The sequence below is a fragment of the Pongo abelii genome, chromosome 1 (assembly GCF_028885655.2).
Source record: "Pongo abelii isolate AG06213 chromosome 1, NHGRI_mPonAbe1-v2.0_pri, whole genome shotgun sequence".
NCBI classification, from domain to species: Eukaryota; Metazoa; Chordata; class Mammalia; order Primates; family Hominidae; genus Pongo; species Pongo abelii.
This window is the reverse complement of record NC_071985.2, coordinates 47,274,541-47,295,832: the sequence shown is the minus strand read 5'-3', so window position 1 is coordinate 47,295,832 and position 21,292 is coordinate 47,274,541. Positions and strand designations below refer to the sequence as shown.

Sequence of the window (21,292 nt, the reverse complement as noted above, 5' to 3'; positions counted from 1 at the left end):
GGACTTGAAGGGAAGGGTCCCCTTCCTTTCCTCCCTGCTTCGGCCCCAGCCCTTAGCTGGGGGAGTATGAGAAGCAGTTTGGCCCTCGACAGGTTAAGCTGTTTCCCCAGAGCCTAAGCAAGCCCGAACTGGCCTGTGAGTTCCCTGCTAATCTGCCCCATTACTGCAGGTAAGAATTATAATCAGAAATCACTTGAGGGGCCCAGGTCCACGTGGGAGAACGAGAGGCGCTGCTGGGGGTTGTTGATTCTGTTCCAGAGCTTAATTGGTATAATTCCTCTCTTCAGCCTGCCAAGCCAGAGTCCATCAGGATTGGCTCTCCCACCCTCTACGGGGAGCTGCTTAAAAAGATCTTTTAGTCCCAAGTGGAGGATTCTGCTGGCCGCTCAGAGACTCCTTCAGCAATCCAGTACCCCTCTCCTGGCTGCCAGATGGCAGGGGAGCCTAGGACCCACCTACCCTAGAGGACTAGAGATCCCAGGGGATCTGAACCCTGAGTCGAAAGGGTGGGAGAATTCTCCAGAGAGCACCTTATCCTCCCGGGAGCTGGGTGGGGAGATAGTAAGAGGGGTTGCTCTATAGCCAGGTGTCGACCCTTAGGTGTCCCCAAGAGTCAGAGGTTCCTGGAGGCAGGGAGTGGGTGTCCAACAAGAAAAGACAGGGGAGGTTGGGCGCGGTGGCTCACACCTGTAATCCCAGCACTTTGGGAGGCTGAGGCAGGTGGATCACCTGAGGTCAGGAGTTCGAGACCAGCCTGGCCAACATGGTGAAACCCCGTCTCTACGAAAATACAAAAAATTAGCCGGGCGTGGTGGCGGGTGCCTGCAATCCCAGCTACTCGAGAGGCTGAGGGAGAAGAATCGCTTGAACTCGGGAGGCAGAGGTTTCAGTGAGCTGGGATTGCACCATGGCACTCCAGCCTGGGCAATAAGAGTGAAACTCTGTCTCAAAAAAAAAAAAAAAAAAAAAAAAAAGAGAGAGGGGAGAGAGGAGAAAGTTTAATAGAAGCCAATACTGCGCCTGTCTCCTGCTGCCTCCTCCACTCCCCTCTGTGCTTCGTGGAGTCTCCCTCTAAGGGGGTGTTTGTCCTCACTGTCTCTGGGGTGGGCAGGTCATCAAACCATACAGCCGAGGAAAGCAAAACAAAAGGTTAAAGGAGGGGATTTGTGGCTAAATCTGTGTGATAGCAAAGCCCACACCTTCCACATCACAGGAGCCCCCTGGGTCAGAGCTGCCAGATAAAATACAAATGTTGCATGGGACTTATTCAAACTTATACTTGCTTATCTGAAATTCAGATTTAACTGGGCATTGTCCCAAATATTACACGGGACATATTTATGCTAAAATTATTATTTATCTGAAATTCAAATTTAAATGGGCAGCATGTTGTTTTATTTGCTATATCTGGCAGCGCTACCCTGGGTCCATGCCCCACCCCCAAGCCCACCTGGCCTGAGTGTAAACATCCTGTCTCTCTGCTCATCCCAAACACAAACACAGGCCTGGCCAATTTCTTCCATGTGCTCATTCCACCTTCTTCATTTGCCAGTTTGCTTCCTTTTCTCTTTTGGTGTGTCCCAGTTCCCAAGTACCAGGAGCAGGGCAGCAAACACCTCCCCTCTCCAGCCCTCAGCTGCTCTACCATGCCACTTTAGGATATCTTGAGCCAGGACAGAAGATAGATTCTCTCTGACAGAGCGGAAAGAGGCCTGGAGGCTCAGCCCATCCAGCCCTTCCCTAAGAGGCTGAGAAAGTAAGGCCCTGTTTTAAGCCAGTGCCGTGCTTGGCCCAGCCTGGCAAAAGGGCCCTTCCCAAGCTCTCCTGCCTATGGGTTACACAAAATACAAGAGTTGGACTAACCAGGACTGTAGGTAACATGTGTGAGCGTGCGCATGCATGTGGCCAGCAAACGTGTGTACTCACACATATGCACATGCATAGCAAAGGCCACTTCCAAGTGTCCCCTGAGCTCACAGAATAAGTTTTCCCCCTGCCCTGCCCTGACCCACTTACTGCCTGCCTCCTAGCACCTCCTTACGGTACATGGCCATCTTCTCAGCTCAGCTACAATCTCTGCCCTGGTGTCCCACCTGGGCAGGACACCTAGGTGAACAGGTGAGCAGGTTCTTACCTCCCATCATGCACCTCAGTGCCAACACCACACAATGGTGAGGCACATGAATTTTGATGTTAGACAACTTGGGTTCAGATTTAAGCCCTGCAGCTTACTAGCTGTGGGGCCTTGGGGGGCTTAATCTCTCTGTAAAATGGGGCTAATCAGAGCTACCTCAATGGCATTTTTGAGAAGATACAGGACACGGTACCTGGTATTGTATACCTGACATATGACAAGGACTCAATAAATGGAGACAGTGATTATTATTGGTGTCATGGTTGTCACTGTAGGGATGTTCTCTGCCCTGAGCTTCAGAGAAAGAGGTACTGCCCCCCCTTAGGGAGTAAGGCTTCCTGGGTCTGTTAATTTACCCATTAGGGAGGCAGTAGCAGAGAGCAAGGCCCAGATCTTCGAGATGTGCCAGGCCCCTCCCTGGCCCCACATCCAGTGGGTTGCTGGGCCTTATCAATGTGACCTCTTTTTTTTTTTTTTTTGAGATGGAGTTTCGCTCTTGTCGCCCAGGCTGGAGTGCAATGGTGTGATCTCGGCTCACCACAACCTCCGCCTCCCAGGTTCAAGCAATTCTTCTGCCTCAGCCTCCCGAGTAGCTGGGATTACAGGCATGTGCAACCATGCCCGGCTAATTTTGTATTTTTAGTAGAGACGGGGTTTCTCTATGTTGGTCAGGCTGGTCTCAAACTCCGACCTCAGGTGATCCACCCACCTCAGCCTCCCAAAATGCTGGGATTACAGGCGTGAGCTACCTTGCCCGGCCATCAATTTGACCTCTTAAGGATATCCAAAATCTCTGTTCCCTTCCCCCATCCACACTGGACCTGCATTCTCTTCCCTCAAGGCCCTCATTCATGACACCCCTTTCCATCTCTCCTTGTTGAAATCCTATCCTACCTTAAGAAGGCCGTCTTAAGTGTGACTTCTTCCGTGTGGTCCTAAGCAGGACTCAGGGCTTAGGTATCTGTCTGTGGTCTCTGGAAAATCTGGGACTAAGATGCTGCTCCCATGGAAAGGGCCTTCCTAGGGTCAGGAGGAGAGTCTGGGCATCTGCTGGGTGGGCATCTGCAGACGGGGGAAAGCGGGAGGTGAGAGCTCTCACCACAATAGAATGGGGTGTCAAAGCAGGAGAGCCAGGATCCCCGACCATCCCTGGTAAGGGGGGCTGTCCAGGTCTCCTCTAGCTTACTGGTGTGCTTGGGCAGGCCATCAGTTTTAGGCTTGGAAGCAGAGGATTCAGAGGGCATTTATTCACTCATTTATTTATTGCCCATTTATTTAAAAACATGGAGTACCATCTGCAAACTAGGCATTGCGCTGGGTGCTGCGAGTTCACAGCTGAATGTAGTGCCTGCTATGGTCATATATGCAGGAGGTTGAGGTAGAGCCCTCATCTCCTGGAGTAATTGATGATCAAATCTAAGAACGAGGGCTCCCAGGACCAGCTGAGCACTAACCACAGCAGGAAATGGCTTTCTACATCCTCATTCAGTCTTCCTCTCTTCTCCAGCAATCCAAGATCATTAGACTGGAGCATCAGATCTGGAAAACCTAGCTCAGTGCTTTAAAAACATTAATGTGCTGATGAATCAATGAATCAATCACCTGGGAGTCAGGTTAAAATCCAGGTTCTGGTTTAGTAAGTCTGGGGTGGGGCCTAAGATTCTGCATTTCTAACAAGCTTCCAGGTGATGCTGGGGCTGATGGTCCATGGGAGTCCACATTTACACGAAGCTCCCCAGGGTGGTTCAGCCACAGACCATCAAGGGTGTGACGGCTACCACTGGAGAACCATGTCCAAGGTGACAGGCCTTGCCAGCAGAGGGCACTCACTGAAGGGCTTTTGGTCCCATCATGTCAGGTTTGATGTGGGTGGGAAGTCTTTCCTAACTACAGCTTTTGAAGAGTGTCCTGGTGAATGCGCTTTCATACCCAAGACTGCAGTGTTGGCCCATCCACCCATGGCCCCCTTGCTGGTGAGCTAGGGAGTGCTTCCCAGTGGTGCTTGAGGTCTTCACAGAGACAGCACTGATGAGATGCTTAGGGAAAAGACAGAAGTACTGCTGGACCTTCTACAAGGGGGCTTCTGCTGTTGGGATGAAAGAATATCACCCCATCCCATCCTACTGATCACATCACTTCTCCTTTGGGTTCAGGATTATGGGGCCGTAGGGCCTTTGTGGATAAGGCTGGGGTTTCCATGGCTTAAATGCCATATGGCTATGTGGGAGGACTATGGCTCAGGGCTAAGCCTCGCTTCAAGATAGGAAAGTCCAGCAATAGATCCATGGTACAGGTCAGTTTGTCTGGTCCCTGTGAGACCATTTGCTTAGGGCAATAGGGGTTCAGCCCGAGTCCCAACCTGGGGCTCAGAGACAGTAGCATGTTGATAAAGGCTATCATGGCCTGGGCATGTGTAAAAAGCTAAGGTTGAAAAATCTCCTTGTTTTGCTGGGCTGCTAAGATCTTCTAGGGCTCCCATCAGTAATCCTCATATCACCCTAGAATCTCTGGTTATGCACAAACAGAATCACCCACCATCTGTTCACCTGTTCTGAGAGGCAGCTAATCAAGAACTTCAACTGTGGCATGCAGGGGCCTCCCAGAGGTCATCAACTGAGCAAGAAGCCCCAGGACTTTAGCAGGAGCCCCTTGGCCGCTGGGCCCTTGAGGGGACAAGGAACAGGTAGTGCTAGGGATGGGTTACAGGGAAGAGCTTACACTTTTGGGGAGGCATTTTTCTTTGGTTCAGTTCAGAGGGAGGACATTTCCCTCTGCCAATGCTGAGAACATCTCCATTATATGGTCTTGGACTATCATAGAACGGTTAGGAAGGTCGAGGTCACACTCAGAGAGCAAGGGTAATATGGCATAGATTTGGAAGCCCGGGAGTATGGATGTGAAAGGAAATACTGGCTATCCACAGACAGGCTATGGGTTCAGCCTTGGGTCTGAGAGGAAGAGGTGGGGTCATTCATAGAAATATGGCGTAGAGGATCAAGAAAGATCAAGAACTATGGGTTGGTGGGAGGTAGAGGTTGCAGTGAGCCAAGATCGTGCCACTGCACTCCAGCCTGGGCAACAGAGCGAGACTCTGTCTCCCAACAACAACAACAAAAGAACTATGGGTTGGAATGGAGCCAAATATGGGAACTCGAAGAGGCGGGATACAGGATACATGGTGGCCAAGTCACAACTTTAGTCCCAGGGAACCTCAAAGGCCCTTTTGAGGTCCTGGCTGGCCCAGTCTAGCCCCAAAGCTTGGTCTGCATCTTGCCCTGGATTGACCCCTCTCCATCCTCTCTTCCACCAGGCGCCTAGATGCCAACCTCATCTCCCTGGTCCCGGAGAGGAGCTTTGAGGGGCTGTCCTCCCTCCGCCACCTCTGGCTGGACGACAATGCACTCACGGAGATCCCTGTCAGGGCCCTCAACAACCTCCCTGCCCTGCAGGCCATGACCCTGGCTCTCAACCGCATCAGCCACATCCCCGACTACGCCTTCCAGAATCTCACCAGCCTTGTGGTGCTGTGAGTGCTGCTCTATTCCCCATCCCCAGTGGGGTCCTGCTGGGGGCTGGAGGCTGCATGTTTACTTGAGTTGGATTGGAGCCTGGCTAGCTTTGCTCTTCTTTGCATGTTGCTAAACCTTCTGGCCTCCCTTTGGAAAAGCATGAGGATGACCATTCCCTGTTGATCCCATAGGGTTATCATGAGGTCGAATGACATGAGAGCTTGAAAAGTGCTCTGAGAGTCACTAAAGGGCCAGGGTACTATAATCAGAAAATAGGAATTAAGCTATTATTTTCTTGCCATGAACATGTAATAACTATACCTTGATAATTGGAATATAAATCAAGAATTTCTTAAGTAATTTCTACCATATTTGACAATTAGATGATGCAGTCATATGCTTTGGCACAGGGATGGGATAAATTCATCTCATTTCCCAGGCCTTAAGAAGCAGAGAAAAGCCATCACTTATAATTAGACAGCAAAGCCCCATCACTGTAATTACCTGGGAGATAGCATCCCTGGCAGGAATTGGGGACTGAGGTTAACTCTGCCTTCCCAGTGGGAACTTTAGAGGGCAAATTAGCTCCCAGCTAATTGCTATGAATGATTGGTAAGTTCATAGGGTAATTACTAAAAGGGCTTGGAGGTCATGTATAATTGCTTTGGGTTACACACTAATTGCTGCAGGAACATGGCTTAGGAACATGCATGTTAGTGACTCTACTGAATGGTAACATTGCCCCCACGCCCCCCACTTTTGAAGATCTGGCGTGATTTTCTAAGCCAGGGAATGGATCATACCTAGTTCCATTTGAGAGATGAAAAGGCAGGCACCAATTTGTTTGTCTAATTCTCTGTCCTGGGAAGCTGGAGAACCAAGGTGAATATCCTTGTGGACTATATTCTTCTGTCAGGGTGCCATACCCTCCCTTCTTCTGGGAGTCACGGGGTGGGGGGGTATTTATAGAGGGTAAACAGAACAAGGTGATTGGTTCTAACTTTGGTGACATCCCCGTGACATTGTGAGGGGGTGGGGTCAGGCCTCTGTAAGGGATAAGATTACTGGAGAAATAAGAACTTCATGGTTGGCCCCAGGTGGATGAGAAGGAGCAGGCATTTATTGAGCCCCCATGTGGTGTACTATGAGATATAGCCACTGCCCTTGAGGGGCTTTCAGTCCAATTGAAAGAGCAGAATAAATGTGGGAAAAAAATAACAAATGATGTAGTGAAACTTATGCTAACACAGCCAGATGATAAATTCAGACTCATAGCAGCATAGGTATGGTGGGAAGGCTGAGGTGGAGGGGAGGGAGGCTTTCTGGGGGAGGTGGGGTGGGACCTGGGCCTGGAAAGATGGTGAAATGAAGAGAATGAGGACATTCCAAGCAGATAGCAATAAAGACATGGAGGGGAGAGTAAGCGTGTTTGGCTGCCAGTGACCAGGCTAGTGTGGCTGGAGCAGAGGGTCCCCATGCAGAGCTCAGGAGAAGAAACTGGAAAGGTGCATGTCGGGACTTTCAACGTCAGAACAGAGAGCTTGGCTTCTCTCTGCCCGTGTGGGAGGGAAGCTTGAAGGTTTTCAGGCAAGGGTTAAAAGGGAGTATTTTAGGAAGATTAATTTGAAGGCTGGATTGGAACCGAGGCAGACTGGAGACAGGAAGGTCAGTTCAGAGGTTCTTGGTATCAATCAAAGTCCAGTAGTTTAAGGAGGTGGCAGAGGGATGGAAGGGAAGACATGACTGTGAGGGCTGTTTTGAAGGAAGAATTGACCTGATGGAGAGATTTTCAGAGGGTAGAAGACCAAGAAGAAGGGGAGTCATGGGTGACTCCAAGGTTTGGGTGGGAGCCAAGGAATTGGCCTATAAGTCAGGCCTGTTATAGATCTAGGAGAGATTGAGGGGGAGGCCCACTGAGGACAAGGAGGGACAAGGGACTAAGGAAAGAAAACCTACTGGTGCGGGAGCAAAGCTGATAGAGAAAAACTGGTCCCGTTGCATGGGGAGAGGCTAGAAACATTACCCGTTCGTCCTTCACCTGCCTCCAACTCGTGGGATGGAGGAGAGAGACTTCTAGCAGGAGGTGATCTGTGAAGTGGACAGGAGGCTGGGGAATGCTGTCCAGGGACTACAGGATGAGCTGTAGCAAGGCCCAGGAGGAAGGTTGTAAGGAAGACTGGATATGATGGGAAGCAAGAAAGATATTTGGTTAAAATCAAGGGTTGTACAGGGGCCTGGCTGGAGGTGTGAGCAGGCAAGCAGGGTGGAGGAGAAGGGGCTTCTCTTCAACCCCAACCCTGAGCTTTCATCATCCGGGCTGCTCTGCCACATGTGGAATCTCCCTCACCACTGCTCTGGCACCAACAGGACCCCTAGGTAGCACGTGGTTGGACAGCAGTGGTGTCATGTGTGTAATCTTGTCTCTTTATCTGGACTATAAACCTCAACACCTCCCCCAGACTGGACCATTTGGGGTGCCCAAGACACCAGGGTTGAATGAATGGTTTAGGGGAGGGAGTTGGAGGCCTGGAGCTGGATGTTTAGCTGAGATGGTCTGGACCTGAGATACTGGGGGAGGCAGAAGAGGGTGGAAAATGGAGACGGGAGTTCAGCAGCAGGTAAGAAGAATGATAGAGTTTGATGACAATTGGTTTATAGGTGTGAAGGAAATGGGAAAAATTAAAACTCCTCAGTAAGGGGAGATCACTCCCAGAAGGCGGTGTTTTCCCCTTTGGATCAGAAGCTCCCTGGGGACAGGAGTCTGTCTCCTGAAACGGAACCTCATGGAGCAGGTGGGTAAGGACGGGGAAGACAGACAGAAGCTTTAAATCCCCAGGCTCGCAGGAGTCCCGTCCTTACCCATTTATGTTGGGTGAGGCCTGCCCATTGCCTTTGTATTTGAACAGCATCTTGGAGGCCAGCCTGATTTTCTTCCCCTTGTCAGTGATTTCCTTCTTCTGCCTGAAGATGTTTTTAAATTCTTGAATTTAATAGTTTAACTAGGATATGTCACAGTATGGAATAGTCAGCATCTAATTATCCTGGAACAATGTATGCTTTTGAGCTGCAGATTCCATTCTTTCATCATCTTAGAGATTTCTTTTGTGTTATGTCTTTGAATACATCTTCAGTCTCATTTTTGGATTCTCTGCTCCAGAAACATCAATTATGCTTGTGTTAAATCACCTTTGTCTTCAGCATTTAGTTTTTGTTTTAACATTTTTGTCTCATTCAACCATAGTCACCATGATTATCTCAGGTTTTCTCTCTGACACCAATTCAATTTTTAGCAGTGTCTGCACTGTCCCTTGTTTTAAATTTATTGACTCATTTTTTTAAGTGATGTAGTGTTGGTCCTCAACTTATTTCCTTAATCTACTGTGTCATTTTTCCTTTCACTTAAGAACATTCGTCTTTGAAATATTGTTTTATTGGATTGTTTTGTAGCAGAAGGCTACTGTGATAAATTTCCTTGTGTTCCTGGTTCATTAGTTATCTTTTCTTCTAGGCTTGAAACTTTGCCTGTCTTTTGCATCCTCTTTCTTCTTGCTTTCTGTTTCCCTGTTGTATGTTTTCATAATTTCCATGTAATGTTGTTTTTTTCCGGCTTATGCTTGGATAGCTCTGTCCAGTTGTTCAAGCTGCATCACCTCGGGTCCCCCTTTGCCTGGAATGCCCTTCCCTCTGCTTGTTCAGTTTACCTGTCCTTCAAGGCCCTGCTCTGGATCACCACCTCTATAAAGCCTGCCTTGATTCCTCTGGGCCTCACCAATCTGCCTGTTCTCTGAGTGTGTCTGTAGCTCTCTCCAGTTGTAACAGAAAGCTTCGCCTTTAATTATATGTTGACTGCAGTGGTTTGCTGTTGGCTCCCGTAAGTACGTCTGGCCACTGAGTCAGGCAGACTGGGTCCTGGGGAGCCCAGCCATAGAAGAAGCCTCAGACTTGAGCCCCTCTGACATCAGACCTGTCTTCTAGAGCTTAGGGGGAACTTGCTTTAGCCTTGGCCTGAGGCTCTCCTCTCCCTTTTTCCTTTAATAGGAAATCAATATGGGGTAGCCTGTGGTCAATCCAGCCTTGGAGATTGTGGCTTCAGAAGTCAGTCTTGGCCAGTCAGTTTGTTCCTGGAAACAAAGGGATGGACCATTAGGGTCATTCTGTCCATGCTTCTGCCTCCTCTTTCCCATTCATGCCACCATGTGCTCTTCCATCCCCTGGCCCCAGTGCCATGGGCACCCATTCTGATGCGTCTTTCCTTCCTGTGCAGGCATTTGCATAACAACCGCATCCAGCATCTGGGGACCCACAGCTTCGAGGGGCTGCACAATCTGGAGACACTGTGAGTTTTGAGGTCTTGGTCAAACTCTGTCCTGCCTGGTGATGAAAGCCTGGAGTCCTGGAGTGGAGGGAGCACACAGAGGGAAGAGCCAGCAGTCCTGGGATGCTGGGGTCTGGCCCCGGGCTTGTTTGCCCACATGCCCCTCCCTGGCACTTTCTCTGGAATATCACTGAGAATGAATTTCTTCCTCCTTCAGGTGGTCAGAATGTGCCCTCTGGGAGTTCAGAATGGCCCAGGGAGTAGGAACCTGGGATCTCCGTGCAGGCAGAGACCACCAAAATAATGAAAATTCTGGACAGAAATGGGAACTGCCAGAAGTTCAAGGAATTAAAATATGAAGCCTGGGGAATAGAAGGCATGGGGGTGGGGCTGGGGCTGACTTGATGGCAGTTTTGACATCTGTGTAAGGGTGGCTGCTGACAGAAGGGAGAGTAATACTGCAGAGTAATGCTGGGACTGTTTGCCAATTGTTCAAACTAGCTAAATGATTAATGGGGAGATGGCCCATTGAGCACTCCAGCCTTACTATAAGAAGAACCCAAACTGTTGACTCTCAAAAAGCCATATTATTCACACATCATCATCCTGGAATTCAGTTAAGGTCAGAATACACCCAAACCCTCCCATCATTTCCTCTGGAGTCCTGCCAGTCCCCACACAGTGGGCTGAGTGGGCCCCACTTGAGCAAACAACTGGCTGGGCTCTCTAAGTGTGGCCGTCTCTGCCAGCTGGGGTCCCTCAGCTCCCATGAGGGAGCTGGCTGCCACGGCCACCTGGTACAGGCCTCAGAGAGGGGCGATGGGGAGAGAAGGACCCCCAGGTCACCAAGTGTGAACCACTGAGGCTGGGGTAGAGCTCATGGTGTCAGGGGGATGATCACAGTTTCTCTTGCCCCTCACTTGCTCCACCTTGCCCTCCATAACCAACCCTCCTTATTCTCCACCCCCTCCCACATATACCCCAGGACATCACTCCTGAGGTGAGGGGTTTTCAAGAATCCGAAGCAGCAGAGGAGAAAATGCTGAGAGTCAAGCTGTGACCTGGGAAGCAACGTATTGGGGAAAACCATTTGGCAAAACCTATCCCAGGAGGCCTGGGCTAATGGCATTTGTGGTGGTGCAGGGAAAAGTAATGGGGAGGCTGAGACCCGAGCTCCACTCTTTTTTCCTGTGGGCACAAGACCCAGGAGTGTGGCTGCTTTCTTGGGCTCAGCCTGAAGCAGGAGAAACGGCAGAGCCAGCCCAGCTTTGCCGGCATGCTCACCCTCCAGAAGACTGCGGACTGAGGTGTGGGGGACATGCCCCAGCCTGGAGGCAGGAAAACTGGAACCTTTCCCTGCCACTGTGCATGACTTGGGCTACATGTTCCTCCCTCTCTAGCTGTCATAGACAGCTGGGCAGTTAACTCTGGACAGTCTAGCCCACTCAATCAACATCTGAGAAAATTGATGTCCAGGGAGGTGTCATGGCCTGCCCAGAGTTACTCCCTCAGTTAGAGACAGAGCAGATCTAGGGTGCATTAATGAGAAAACATACATGAAAGTCCCTAGGGGAGAGCCTGCTGTCCTCTTTTGTCTGGGTCAAATGTGAACTGTGTGAGCCTGCTATGTGCCAGCTGTTTGGGGGAATCCTAGATGTAAGAGATGGTGGTCATTACCCTGCAAAAGCCCGTGCGCCCACAGCCACCTTCCCTCAGGAGATATAAGAGCTTTTAGGGCAGTGTTTGGAGTTGCCATGGATGAGCAGGGCAGGAGGGCGTCCAATGCCATGGGCCCTGGAGTGTGGGCGCTGTTAGCTTTGCTGGGAAATCAGTTGGGGAGGGGGTACATATACTGGCTATGTGTTGGCACCTCTAAAAAGCCAACTAGCAGCTGTTTCTTCACTTTTGGGGCACACTGCCTAATTCTTTCTCAATTAGCCACTGGATTGCCGCACAGGGCATTTGGCTCAGCTGGTGCTGGCTGAATTACAGAGCAGTCGTGCCGCTAAGCACCCACTGTACCTTTCATCTACGGGAGCACTTGATTCCATCACACAAAGCCCAGGGCCTGCACCCACTTTACCAATGGGAAAGCCAAGGCTAGGAGCCTGGTGGCAAAGCCCTTGGCATCAGACAGCCTGGGGTACAATGCCAGTTCTACCAGCTGTGTGACCTTGGTCAAATCATTTGCCTCTGTGAGTCTCCGTTTTCTAATCTGAAACATAATGCCAGTAATAGTTAACTAATCTTACAGGGTTGGCCTGTGGATTAAGTGAGATGATGTGTATAAAATTCTTACAGACCCTGACAAGCTGTATAGGAACCTGCCCTACACTCCTTTCTCCTTTCCCGTCCCCTCCTCTGAGGGCCTCCATCTCAACAATACCCCTTTCTTCCTGCCCTTGAGGAGGTGAGTTCTTCTTCCAACTTTTGATCTCCAATTAAAAAGGGGAAAAGTGTGTTCTTTATCCTCTGTTCCCCAGAGCATTTGCTGGGGAGCCTGCAGGGGCAGCCAGATGTGGCAGGGGGAGGAGTAGATGGGAGAATAAAAGGAGAGAGAAATGATAGTCAAACCTTTTAATTGTTGCATAATTGGCACGCTTTGCAGCCTCAGTTATTACTCTGGAGCTTTTCATGTGAGCTTCTCACTGGAAGGGTATTTCTCCCTCAGGCCCCGTAAATCTCTGCCACTTAGACTTCTCTCATCTCCAGCAGCAGAGGGAAGATCAAACCCCTGCAGCCCAAGCTGCGGTTTGGCTGGAGCTGTGGTTTGGCTCCTCTGCAGACTCCTCTAAGTGGGGAAAGCGGCCCCCAGCCATACCACCTGGGGAGGAGGGGCCAGGTGCGGGCATGCACACGCGTGGTCACACAGGCATCTGGAACTGCACAGCCAATCATGTGCACGTGCAGCACACGTGCCACATGTTTCAAGCCCTACATGACCCTCACTCCACATAGGCAGCCCCACCCCACAACCCAGCACAGCACAGAAATGCCCATCACAAATGCACCTGCAGCAACACAGCCTCTGTTATGCCCTCAGCTCTGGAGACCATGCTGTTTGGCTTCCAACCCTGGCTTTGCCTCTGCAAGCTGGGTCAGCCAGAGGAAGTAACTTCACCTCTGTGAGCCTCACTTCCTTCATCTGCACAATGGGCTACCTCAGAGATGGGGAGAAAGTGTGAGAGACATACACCATGCTCTTTTACTCCAAAAGAGCCAGCAAATCCAAGTCATTTGGGCAGGGTTCAGGGGATGGGCACTGTTAAGACCTCTCTCTTGCTTAGCAGAACAAATCGTGCCAACTCCACCTGCCCCACCCCCTTCGTACAGAAACCTTGTTGCCCTCTGGGAAAGTCTGACCTCGTAGGAAGGAAGCTCCCAGGACGTTTCTCCTGATGTAGTCATCATCATTCCAGACTTTGCCAAGAAACCTCAGCCAGAAGCAGACAGGTCGTGCTCCATCCTGCATCCTCAACTCCTTTCTACTTCCACAATGAGGATGACTCCAACTTGCTGGGAAATTGAGAATCAGAGGTGGTCTAGCCCCCAGACTGTGAAGTAGTATTTCCACTTAACCAGATCAGACCAAATGTAGGTATTTGGGGGTGAGTTGCCCATGTCTCTGTAGTTTGCAAGTGATGGTAAACCACTAGAAACCATACCTCTTGCTTCGTAATACGTTGCTTCATTTAGCCCTAGCTCCGTCAAGGTCACATCAATCATAGGACTTCCCAGGTACCTAGGCTGAGAGATAAGAGAGCATGGTGAAGAACATTTCTAGGAAGACTTTCCCAGGAGGTCTCAGGACCTGAAACCCTAGGTCAGTGTTTGGAAATGTGTGCCTGGAGGCCATGAGGAGCTAGTCTAGCCTGACAGATAATGATCTTTGAAAATCTTCGCAAGAAGAAAAAAGGTCTAGCAAACCCAATTGCATCCTAAAGGGCCCACCCTCATGCTCTAGATCTGGGAACTTGATGGCTGAATCTCAGCTAGAACCCAGGAGGAGACAGGGCCCAGGATGGACCCAGGGACAACAGTGTCTCACCTCTCTTGGGCCTGGGTGATGCTCCCTGGGCCTTGTTATAACCTCATTAAACAAATCAGCCCCAACTGGAGCCCTGTGCTGGCTGGACACTTCCCTTTGGAGGAGAGCCTGGGGCCATAGTGAGAACAGAAATCTCCTGGCCCCAGCTCTCTCTCTAAATCAGGACCAGCATTCAACAGGGGCCTGGGATAGGAAGAGGGCAAAGAAGAAATGTATTGAATTCTGCCTTATAATACAAAATTGTACCTTCCACATCAAATCTCCTCTGGTGATGGATGCTCTGGTGATCTGTTTCCACAGAACATTTTTACTTCAACAGCAACTGTAGCTAGAAAATGTTCCTCTCTGTGTGTGTCTTTGAAACCACTAATGCCAACAGGAAACTGGCTCTGACTTGGTTCTGAGAGTATCTGGCCACCCCTCACTCCTGGCCCTGATGTCAGCCTTTGGCCAGGGACAGGAAACCAGGTGGACTTCCACCGAGGTCCTCCCAGGGCTCAGGGTTCTTCCCAGGGTAGAATGAGGATTCATCTTGACTCAGCAGACTTAGATTCAAATCCTGGCTCTGCCACCAGCATGTGACAGGTGCAAGTCACCTGACTTCTCAAGAGCCTCGATTTCCATAAATAGAAAATGGGGATAATAGTTTTCAATTGAGAAGATTGTTGGCAAGGATCGCATTAAATGAGATGACTTCACATGGTGCCTGGAACATTATAGGTGCTTGATTTATGTTGGCTTCCTTTCCTGTCCTCCCATTTAATGTTGGATGGAATGTGTCTTAAGGTGGCTGGGAGGATGTTACCCAGAAGTGTCATTTCACAGTGGTCCATGCTGTGTCTCATCTCCTCTGTAGGATGGATGGGAATTTCCAGGCAGTCAAGGCATGGCTACTGTGTTAATTTCCTGTGGCTGCCATAACAAATTATCACAAATTTAGTGGCTTAAAAAAACAGCAACTTATTCTCTCACAGTTCTAGAGGTCAGAAGTCCAAAATCAAGGTGTTAGCAGGGATGGTGCCTTCTGGAGGGTTTGAGGCGGAATCCATTCCATGCCTCTCACCTCACTTCTGGTGTCTGGTGGCAATCCTTGACTTGTAGACCCGTCACTCCAATCTCTTACTCTATCTTCAGGTTGCCTTTTTTGTTTTCTTCTGTGTCTCTCCTCTGTGTGTCTCCTCTTCTTGTAAGAACATTTGCCATCGGATTTGGGGCCCACCCTGTTAACCAAGGATGATCTCATCTTAAGATTTGTAATTCCTTCTGCAGAGGCCCTCTTTCCGAATAAGCTCACATTCACAGGTACCAGGTTTGGACATATCTTTTGGGGGCTACATATAATTCAACCTACTCTACAGCTATCCTGGCGGGCTCCATGACAGAGCCCTCTGGGGACAGGCTAATAGGTTGGGGCAGAGGTCCAGATGAATCTCACAAATTTGCCTTCATGTCTCAAGGTAAGTGCTGATCATCCCACTAGTCACTGGGCAAATAATAATTCCCTGCAGTTAAGAGAATTAGAAATTTTTTTTTTCTGAAAGGCTGTCTTGTGTCATATCTTATTTATCCCCCAATCACTTGTTGAGAAAGACAAGGCAGGAATTGTGTATCCTCATGTTACAGATGGGGAAACTGAGACAGAGGGTGGATGACTTGCCTAAGGACACCCAGCTAATTAAGAGCCAGGATTTTAACTTAGGTTTCTCTGCCTTTGGCCCAGCGTCAGCCCATCAGACCACACTGTCTCTTGAGGCTAAGAATCAAGGAACTCTCTTTCCTCGTCAGTTCTTAATCATCTTACATTTGTGGGTTTATTAGCTGCAGATTTGTAGGGTTTTGTGGCTTATAGAGGAATTTATTGTTCCATATAAAACTTTTTTTTTCTGGCTTCCCCCTCAGAACCACTAATCACTTTTAACAGGCAGAAAATTGAGCTGCCCAATAGTTTGTGTTGTGTTCTGTGACCGTGACGAGTTATTAATAGTTCTTCCCAGCACAACATTCCCTTTCCCATTGCCCTGGTGTGGGGGTAGCCAAGGTCACTGCTCCTGTCATTGCTGCCTCTCCCTCCCCTGCTGGCAATGGGGACAAAACTTCCCCTGTGAACTCTACCCCCTCTGCCGACTGCTCCAGGCACCCCAGCCAGCTGGTCTGGAATGGAGAGGAAGGGAGGTTAAGGGGGGTGGGGAGCTTGGCCCACAGGTTCCGTAGTAGATGTCATGGAGAGGAAACAAAGTTCAGGTCTGGCCCTCCCATATCTGTAGGAAGGAGGAGCTGGTAAGAATTAAAGATTACCACTCTCTTTTCTTCTGTTTCTTTAGATTCACTCGTTCCATAAATATTTATTAAGTTTTTAGTATATGCCAGGCCACCATTATAGGCACCGGTAAAACATTTATGAACAACACAGTGTAGCCCCTGCTATCCCAGAGACTAAAGGGTTCTAGATCAGAAGTCCTGAGTTCTTCTAAACTTAACATGAATGCACTGTTCCCAGCATTTCTGACCTCATCACCCTAACCCCTTAACCTTGGCATGTCCCAAGGCTCAAGTTCTCCCAAGGCTCAAGTTCTGTTTACGCTTCTCTCCCTCCATGTTCTCATCTGGTCTTGTATGTTTGCTGATAATTCCAGCCCAGACCTGTCTCCTGAACTCCAGACTTAAATATTCAAAGGCCCTCTTAACATGCTCACTGGATATCTAACAAATATCCAGACTTCCAGACTGAACCCCAGAGTCTTTCCCTGAACCCATCCCACCAGAAGTCTTCCCCAGCTCAGTGATAACAGCTTTACTCCTGCAGTTACTCAGGCCCAAACCTTGGAGTCATCCAAAACAACTCTCTTTCTCTCACATCCCACATCCAAGCTGTCAGCAAACTCCATTGGCCCCGTCTTCCAACTATATTAAGAATCTGACCACTTCTCACCCCTTCCACTGCTACCATGATGCTCCAAGCCGCCATCCTTCTCTCACCTGGGTTATTGCAGTGGCCTTCTATCTGGTCACTCTGCTTTCATTCTTGTCATCCTACAATCTATTTTCAACACAACAACCAGAGTGACTATTTTAATATACAAATCAGGTCATGTCACTTTTCTATTCCAAACCCTCCAGTGATTCCTCATCATACTCCAGGAAAAAAAAAGCCAACATTCTGTACTGGTCTACAAGGCCTCAGATGCTGTGGCCCCTTGCTGCCTCTCTGGTATCACCCCTTCCTCAATCTACTCCAGGCACGATGGCCTCCTTGAATACACTACGTTTGCTCCTGCATCAAGCCTTTTCCTTTTGTCTGAAATGTTCTTTCCACCATTATCCACATGGTTTACTTCCTCACCTCCTCCAAGACTTTGCTCAAATGTCACCTTTTAAGTATCCTCCCTGGTCACCACTTTGCAACCTCCATTCCCAGCACTCTCCATTTTCTACTTAATTTTTTTCCATAGCACGCACTGCAATCTGATATCCTAATAATGTATTTACTCACTTAATTGCCTATCTCCTACCGCTCCATGAGTTTTGTTCACTTTTGTCTTTGCAGCACTTGACCCAGTGCCAGGCACAGGGAAGGTACTTAATAAATGTTTGGTGAACAAATATTTCAACAAATAGATTTATGGCTCCTGGCAAATCTTTATCCTCTCTGGGCTTCAGTTTCCCCATCTGTACTGGGAGGCATTGGATCGTCTAACATCTAAGGTTGTTCCCAGCTGCAGTCACATCTATACTCCGAGATATGCAGTCTCTAGCCCAGACCTCTCCTCTGAGCCCTAGATGTAAGTGTCCTCTAGTCAGTCCTCTCACAGCCCAGGAGCTGGCACAGGTGTCCCATGCTGTCTTGGAGAAATGGCCTGGATATGGACTGAACCCACGAGGATGGTCCCTTGGCCCTCCCTTTGGTCCAGGTCACCTTCCCATAAGCCAGTTGTTCAGAACTGCAAGACCCCAGCTTTTGACCAACAGATCCAAGTCTCTGGGAAAGATTATTGGGCCACATTCTGCTGTGGTCAGGAACACCTCAGAGCCTTCAGGTCGCCTGCATTAACGGGCCCCAAACATCCAGGTGAGAGGCATGTTGCCTACAGAGGTCTGATTGCATCCAGAGGATTGGATCCTGTTCTGGGTGCCATATCTTAGAGTGGCAAAGGCTCTCCTGGGGAGGGTGGTGAGAATATGAAGTGTCACAAAATGTGATTCAAAGAACTGAAGACAAGCCTTGGATAGAGTACAATGATCATCTTTGGAAGGCAGATTACATTTTATGCTCTTCCAGATGACAGGATGAGGGCCAAGCAGGGAAGGGAAGATGGGCACTCCAGCTGACAGTAAGGAAGGATTACTTAATCTGCAGAGTGGCCCAACAGTGACAGCACCAGACACCCAGCATGTCAGTGAGTGCCTTGCCCTTTAGATAGTTCTAGTACAAACTGGATCCTCATTGGGCCGAAATCTCAGAGATGATTCCTCTTTGGCGGCAGGTTGGACTATTTTTACCTCCCTTCTAATTCTAGGTTTCTGTGGTTCCAGGTGCTTCATTAGGGCAGGGCAACAAGTAATCTCAATCTCAGAGATCAGTCATTTTCATTAAAATCAGCACTGCTATTGCTTCAGGTAGATTCTGAATTTTCTCTCTGGCAAGAAAGAGAACGTAGGTGGAAGGAGGGAGGTTGTATCTGTGTCTCTCAATGGAAACTAACGACAGCTTTACTCATTGCTGCATTTATTAATGGGTGGCCTTTTATGTAGATTGTTTAGAAGGTAAAACAATACTATTAGTTTTAAAGTTTTGGTTGGTTCCTGGCTCACCCAGTCATCTGCCCCAAGCACGTGGAGTCATATTTAGGACAGAGGCTCTGTCTGCAGTATGAGAAAAGCAATTAAGACATGTATTCATTGTGCTAGCTTGCCTTTGTTCCAGGCCTTTGGGAGATAAAAGGCAATTCAGAGTTTACAGTCTATCCAAAATTTCTGTGTTTTGCATTTCACACTGGGGAGCTAGGCTCACCCATATTCCCCCATGTGCCCTTATCTGTGATCCAGTAATAAACACAAATGTTAGCCTTGAGAATAAAAATGTAAGTGGAAACCCAATTAATGATATTCATCTTTCTTAATTGCTATGAAAAGGGGATGGGCCAACTTGCATGCTGACTTTTGTAGTATCTAAAGAATGAAAGTGTCTGTTCTAGTAGCTTATGTCTAGTAAAAGGAAGAGGTCAAAGGAATTGGCATTATTTGAACATCTACTCTGTGCTAGTCTCTGGACCAGGTGAACAGAGCAATCTTATGCAATGGGTATGTCCCATTTACAGGTGAAGAAATGAGCTAAGAAAATTAAGAGATTTGTTCAAGATGATCCTGTTGGTGCACAGAAGGCAAGAACTCTCTCTAACACAGATAACATACAAAAAGACATCTAACTTCCAAATCATAATTATTTGGCTTTGACATGCTTATAAGCATCAAAAGAAACTCCTGCAGAAGCCCAATCCTCCATGTCCATTTATCCTCTCTCCCTAAAATTTTTTTGTTAGCCCTGCTATTTAGAGCCTAGCCAGGATCCAGCTCTGTGTAGAATATAGGAAAGTGTTTTAAACCAGGAGCCAAGAGGCCTGAGTTTGAGTCCTGGCTCTGGGACTTGCAGCAATTTACCTCCTCTCTCCAAGCTCATTTCCTCATCAATAAAAAAAAAAGGGGGCCGGGTGCGGTGGCTCACACCTGTAATCCCAGCACTTTGGGAGGCTGAGGTGGGCGGATCGCCTGAGGTCAGGAGTTCAAGACCAGCCTGACCAACATGGAGAAACCCCATCTCTACTAAAAATACAAGGGTGTGGTGGTGCATGCCTGTAATCCCAGCTGCTTGGGAGGCTGAGGCAGGAGAATCACTTGAACCCAGGAGGTGAAGGTTGTAGTGAGCTGAGATCGCGCCATTGCACTCCAGCCTGGGCAACAGGAGCAAAACTCTGTCTCAAAAAAAATAAAAAATAAAAAGCAAAAGAAGGGACTGGACAGGATGACTGTAAAATCCTGCCAGCTCTGTCATCTGAATCTACATCTGAATCTACAGGGAGGCTCCTCAGAGATCTCTGAAGTTGGCCATTTCTGCGTAGCCTGATGGAAAAGAGAAAACTAGCCATGTGGGTCCTTGAACAGCTTAGGGCTGGGGTTGCCTTCTCAGCTACTTTTACCGATTGCATGGATTTGCCATCTGTTTTGATTAGATTTGGCTAGAAACAGTTGAGCAGATGAAGGGGTGTCTTAGCTATAGACGGCTGCAGCTTCCAGACTGAGCTCTGGCTGGAGTTGGAAGTGGTTTCTCTTTAACTTCAGTCCTTCCCCCTCTGCTTCTAGCTCCCGGGAGCAGGAGACAGAACAATGAACTCTTCCTGGGCTTCTGGCTGATTGTGGGCTGTTAAAGAGAATAGTCTATTAAGCCATGGATGAGTTTTCCAGCTGAAGTTTAGGGCATCATAAGCCATCCTGCAATGAAAGATACACACTGAGCCTGGTCTGCGTGTTAGAGTCTAATCCCAAAGGCCAAGACACTGCCATGAAGCAGCCAGCTACCAAGGCCAAAGGAGCCCCCATCTTGAGACCCTGCACAGTGGACTCATGATCATCTACAACAATGAACATTCACATGTGTGGCCTTTTGCCTGGGCTGTGGGAGATCCAGAAGTGAACCCATATGCTTCCCAACCTCAACAAGCTTCCTGTCTCATTGGGGAGACAATATGCATGCAGAAAACCCAATTCTGGACTCAAACTGCCTGGGCTTCAATCCCCGCCCTTCTAATACTAGCTGTGGAACTGTGGTCAAGTGATTATCTCCCTCTGTGCCTCAGTTTCTCATCTCCAAAATGGAGGCCATTATGGTACCTACCTCAAAGGGTTGGCATGGCAATTAAATGAATTAATATATGCAAATCACTAGAACCATGACTATTACATAGTAATTACTATTATCCTCTATCATTACCATTGTAACACTATGCATGCAGAGGACGAAAATCCCAGAAAAGTTCCGAGAGAGTGAGTAACTCATTCTGACTACAGGGATTGGGTTGGATTGAGGGAGAAAGGTATATTTGAACCGGACTTCAAAGGATGACTAGGATTTTAACAGCTGAGGATGTGGGGAAAGGGTATTTCAGGCTGAGGGCATGAGGGGCGCAAGTAACTACACAAGGGTGTGAAAATGGCACAACCCATGAAGGGCTGAAATGGCAGATGAAACTGAGGGATTAGTTAAGGGCATCAGAGCCCATTAAGGGATTTGGATT

At 48.7% G+C, this 21,292-nt stretch overlaps 2 protein-coding genes across 3 annotated transcripts in view; one reads left to right on the top strand and one right to left on the bottom strand.

Moving 5' to 3' along the window:
• Window positions 1-21,292, bottom strand: part of SYT2 (synaptotagmin 2) — a 527,556-nt gene that overhangs the window by 90,744 nt on the left and 415,520 nt on the right. The gene's annotated exons all lie outside the window — the stretch shown is intronic.
• The window catches only part of LGR6 (leucine rich repeat containing G protein-coupled receptor 6), a 95,380-nt gene that overhangs the window by 46,596 nt on the left and 27,492 nt on the right, over window positions 1-21,292 (top strand). The window contains exon 5 of one of the 2 annotated variants that reach the window (XM_054523131.1): window positions 5,445-5,660. The exons of the other annotated variant lie outside the window; for it this stretch is intronic. Coding sequence (XP_054379106.1) covers window positions 5,445-5,660 — 216 coding nt within the window. The remainder of the gene's footprint in view (window positions 1-5,444; window positions 5,661-21,292) is intronic. 2 annotated transcript variants of the gene reach the window in all.